The following is a 4,578-nucleotide window of genomic DNA, read 5'->3' on the forward strand; positions in this document are numbered from 1 at the left end:
CAGGGTTCAAGGAGTCAGTTAAGACAGCTTCCAGAAGTTAGTGGAAAAGGCACAAAGATTACTCTAGCTACATCTGTAGGCTCTGGGACTACAGGGGTCTGGCCCTGTAGGGGTATCTGGTCCAAGGGAAACCCCTAGCCAGCATGCTGATAGGAGGATGTGGACAAGATATTTAAGAAGCGGCCAAGAGGCACTCTGGGGGTGGGGGTACTCCAGGGCTTGTGAAGGAGCCAGAGATCCCATGAGGTGGTTACCTCCTCCTTCTATTCCCAGTCTCTCCAGTGGGCCTGCTGGGAAGAAAGGCAGCTAAGACCTCTACGGAAGCTGAGCTGTGACACCGGGCTCAGTGCCCCAGCCAACAGCTGGGGAGCCCGCAGGGAGCACACAGTCCAGTTGGTGCCAGCGACAGAAGTAAGCTGTCTCGCGAATATAGCCTTGCATCTTTGCAAGGGCCTCCACGTCTTTGGTCTTTTTGGATTCTCACCACCACCACAAACACTGGAAGAAATCGCTATTATTATCCCCCAATTTAGGAAGTGGGGAAACTGAGGCTTGGAAGGCATGGTGACTTCTGCAAAATCATAAAGGAAGCTGTGGCATCTGGACTGGAACCCGGGTCATTGGTCTGCAAACTCAGCTCTCAAAGATTCCACTCTGAAGTGGGGTTCTCAGGCTGAGTCTGGCGTTCCAGGCCTTTATGCAACGAACCTTCACTGGTGCAGCGCTGCGCGTGAGGAAGCAAAACCGGAGCAGTTTTCTTCCCAGCTGAAGACACACCTTGACTGGACCCTTACTGGACCCTCACTGGAAATTCCAGCTGCGGAAACACGCAGGTCGAATTAGGCAGTTCACTTCCCTCCCTCCAGGCTAGGGCAGCACCTGTGCTTGAAGAGATTGGCGAGAAGCCTTAGCAGCGATCCTCCTCTTCTGCATAGATGAGGCTGGAGGAGAGCATCCGGGAAAGGTGGCCTGGGCCCACGGCCCTCTGAGCGACCCCTGGGGTAGGAACTGGCCGAGCGACACGACCGCCACGTCCAGTCTGCCTCAAGTTCGCCCACTTAGACTCTATAATTCTCGTTGCGGGTTGCCCTGCCTCTGACTCTCTAGCTTTCTGCTATTTCTGGGCTATATCCCTCACTGCCTCACTATCTCAGCTCTGAATGTGTCTCTGAGCCATCGCCTTGTGTCTTTCTCTCCAAATCTCTCCCGATCTGTTTTCTACTCCTACCCGGCACCTAGGTCCCCCACAAAGCAGAGGACAGAAGGGGGCCCAAAGTCAGCTTGGATTTGATTGCGCGCGGCCAGCATTTCCCGAGGACACAGTAGGAGTCCAGTGCCGGAGAGGTTCGGAGCGAGTGTGCCCGACAGCCAAGTGCAGCCGCGTCGGGCTGCCCGCCTCTGCCTCCCTCCCTGCTGGGAGGGGCCGAAGCGCGCGCGCGCGCGAGCGAGGGTCGAGGGGTAGGGGGCTGGCCAGTCTCTTGCCCCAGCGGCCACCCCGGGGATCCCAAGCTCCTCCCCCACCCTGTTTCTATTGGCCTCGGGCGCCCCCGCCCCCAGCCGCCCGCTGAAGCTCTGGGGCCCTTAAGCTACTACCGGATAAATAGCCCCGGGCGCCTGGCGTGAAGCTAGGGGTGGGGAAGCCCCCGGGCGCTGCCGCCGCTCTCCTCACCGCCTGTTAGACCGGACAGGACTAGGCAGAGGGGGAAAGTCGCCCGTACATTCAGACCCCAACTACTTTACCACCTTACGGCCAGGACTGCGGAGAGGCAGAAAGTTTCGGGCAACCCCTACCGAAGCCAGGACTGCGCCACCCCCTGCCGGGATATGGAGCTGCTGTCGCCGCCGCTCCGGGACGTAGATTTGACTGGCCCCGACGGCTCCCTCTGCAACTTTGCCTCCGCGGACGATTTCTATGATGACCCGTGTTTCGACTCTCCGGACCTGCGCTTCTTCGAAGACCTGGATCCGCGCCTCGTGCACGTGGGCGCGCTCCTGAAGCCCGAGGAACATTCGCACTTCCCTGCGGCCGTGCACCCGACCCCGGGCGCGCGCGAGGACGAGCATGTGCGCGCGCCCAGCGGGCACCACCAGGCTGGCCGCTGTCTATTGTGGGCCTGCAAAGCGTGCAAGCGCAAGACCACTAACGCCGACCGCCGCAAGGCCGCCACCATGCGCGAGCGGCGCCGCCTGAGCAAAGTCAACGAGGCTTTCGAGACGCTGAAGCGCTGCACGTCCAGCAACCCAAACCAGCGGCTGCCCAAGGTGGAGATCCTGCGCAACGCGATTCGCTACATCGAAGGCCTGCAGGCGCTGCTGCGCGACCAGGACGCCGCGCCCCCTGGCGCCGCCGCGGCCTTTTACGCGCCTGGCCCGCTGCCCCCAGGCCGTGGCGGCGAACACTACAGCGGCGACTCGGACGCGTCCAGCCCGCGCTCCAACTGTTCCGACGGCATGGTAAGGCCGGGACCCCCAGCTCGAGAAGTGAGGGCAGCCCTTTGTATATCTGGGACGTGTTTCCGAAAGCGGGGAGCTGGTCCTCCAGAGGGAGGGTTGGGCTGGGAACCTTGCTGGGAGTGGACCCCGGTGGCCTGAGCAGCTGTCACTGGGGTGGCCTGGTGCCTTGGGGGCGCACGGGACAAATGCGATCCACCCGATTAGGGGCTCTGTTAGAACTCTGCTGCAGCGGCATGAAGATCTGCGTTTCTCCACTTATCCCTATTTACAAAATGCAGATTTGTGCTCCTAGGTGACTGTCCATCCTCTGGTTGGCTGGGCAGGCTGCAGACAGCTCCTGTCCGCCCCTATCCCCCAGTCAGGGCCCAGAACTCGTGGCTGAGGCTTAGGGATTTGGGGCGGGGTGGCTACAGGGAGTGATGCTCTGGCCCCATGCGGTCCCGAGACTGACTCGGTCGCCCTTGCCCTTTGCAGATGGACTACAGCGGCCCCCCGAGCGGTGCCCGGCGGCGGAACTGCTACGACAGCACCTACTACAGCGAGGCGCCCAGCGGTGCGTATTCGCGCCTCCTTCCGCGTTATCCCCTTTGGGCTGCCCTGGCTTCCCTCTACCCAGGACCCCCCTCCCCACCCCCAATTCTGGGAGACGGTACAGGGAATGGAATAACTAAGGGCGCAGCTCCCTTTACGCTCCGCACTCTCACTGGGTCCTTGCGGACTACGCTGGGTCCTCGCGGATTCCGGCATGCCCTCAGTTTCCTGTCTGCCCCAAAGCACTGAATCCATACGTGGAGACTTGGCCGCGGCTCAACTGCTTACTAACCTACCTACCCCTCCTCGCGCAGAACCCAGGCCCGGGAAGAGTGCTGCGGTGTCGAGCCTCGACTGCCTGTCAAGCATCGTGGAGCGCATCTCCACCGAGAGCCCCACGGCGCCCTCCCTTCTGCTGGCGGATGCGCCGCCGGAGTCGTCTCCGGGCCCACAAGAGGCGGCGGCCCAGAGCGAGGTCGAGCGCGGCGCCCCCACCCCTTCCCCGGACGCCGCCCCGCAGTGCCCAGCGGGCGCAAACCCCAACCCCATCTACCAGGTGCTCTGAGGAGGTGGGCGGCCGCATGGGAGGGCTCCGCTGCCCACGCGCCGGAGGGATAGTGCCCCTAGGGTCCCTCGGGCCCAAAAGATTGAGCTTAAATGCCAACGCCCGTTCCCAATTTCGCTTTAAAAGCGACCCCTCTCCCGAATTGGGAGAGGCGGGAGAACTGATGTGTGTTTCCGCCTCCCGCACTCCAGAGTAAGGACACAGTCCTTTTTCCCCACGCAACACCCTTCCCTGAGACCTGCTGCAATGGCCTTTCGGAGTTCTCCTGAGGCCAGAGCTGATCCTTGAGGGGCCAGACCCTTCCTCTTCCTTTTCCCCTTCCCTACGCGGGGTGGAACCCGCGCAGGTCTAAGCCCCGCCTCCGGACGCTCCTGTTGTTTGAGGGGGCGTGGCCTCTCTTTCCCAGAGCCCTGCCGACTTTGTTGTTCCCCTGCGCCGTCTGGGTGCGCTCGCGTTCTGCGTCTAACAAGTGTTAACAGTAACCACTCCACCTCCTCCCCCATTTCAGGACCACTTTTTGTAACACTTTTGTAATCTATTCCTGTAAATAAGAGTTGCTTTGCCAGAGCAAGAGCCCCTAGGGCTGTATTTATCTCTGAAGCATGGTGTGCGGTGCTACAGGGAATTTGTACGTTTATACCACAAGTGGGCGAGCCGCGGGCGCTCGCTCAGGTGTTCGAAATAAAGACGCTAATTTATACCGCGGTGGCTCCGGCTCTCCCTGGGGACGGGGGCAAGATTTTTTTTGGCTGGGAGGAAAACCTGCAGACTTGGGTCAGCTGTACCGCAGCGACCCCTGTAGGCGGAAGACGGATTGCAAGAAAGGAACCTGGGGCGGGGCTAGGAAGGGAGGGGTGAGTTTGGCTCCTATACTTGGGGATGGTTCCTTTGATCCATCATCTCATGCAGGTCAGTGGTTCTGCGGTCAGGATGCATTTTAGGCTGATTTGAGTAGTGGGGGAAAAAAAGATACATGTCGGGCCTCATTCTCCAGAGATTCTGATTTAACATATCTGCCCCTGATATCC

General features: G+C 60.7%; 1 protein-coding gene across 1 annotated transcript; it reads left to right on the forward strand.

The window, feature by feature from the left end:
- The first annotated feature begins 255 nt into the window (after nt 1-255).
- Nucleotides 256-4,255, forward strand: MYOD1 (myogenic differentiation 1). Its single transcript, XM_003993029.6, has 3 exons — nt 256-2,454; nt 2,929-3,007; nt 3,300-4,255. Exons 1-3 carry the CDS (start codon nt 1,825-1,827, stop codon nt 3,548-3,550), a joined length of 960 nt encoding a protein of 319 aa, XP_003993078.2. The 5' UTR covers nt 256-1,824; the 3' UTR covers nt 3,551-4,255.
- The last annotated feature ends 323 nt before the right edge of the window (nt 4,256-4,578 follow it).

This window comes from Felis catus, chromosome D1, assembly GCF_018350175.1.
Source record: "Felis catus isolate Fca126 chromosome D1, F.catus_Fca126_mat1.0, whole genome shotgun sequence".
In the NCBI taxonomy this organism is placed as follows: domain Eukaryota; kingdom Metazoa; phylum Chordata; class Mammalia; order Carnivora; family Felidae; genus Felis; species Felis catus.

Bases quoted from the DNA above. Each gene is read 5' to 3' on its own strand.
- MYOD1 (XM_003993029.6), top strand. From the start codon at position 1,825: ATGGAGCTGCTGTCGCCGCCGCTCCGGGACGTAGATTTGACTGGCCCC. The intron at 2,455-2,928 runs GTAAGGCCGGGA...TGCCCTTTGCAG, and splicing joins CCAACTGTTCCGACGGCATG to ATGGACTACAGCGGCCCCCC. The intron at 3,008-3,299 runs GTGCGTATTCGC...CTCCTCGCGCAG, and splicing joins CTACAGCGAGGCGCCCAGCG to AACCCAGGCCCGGGAAGAGT.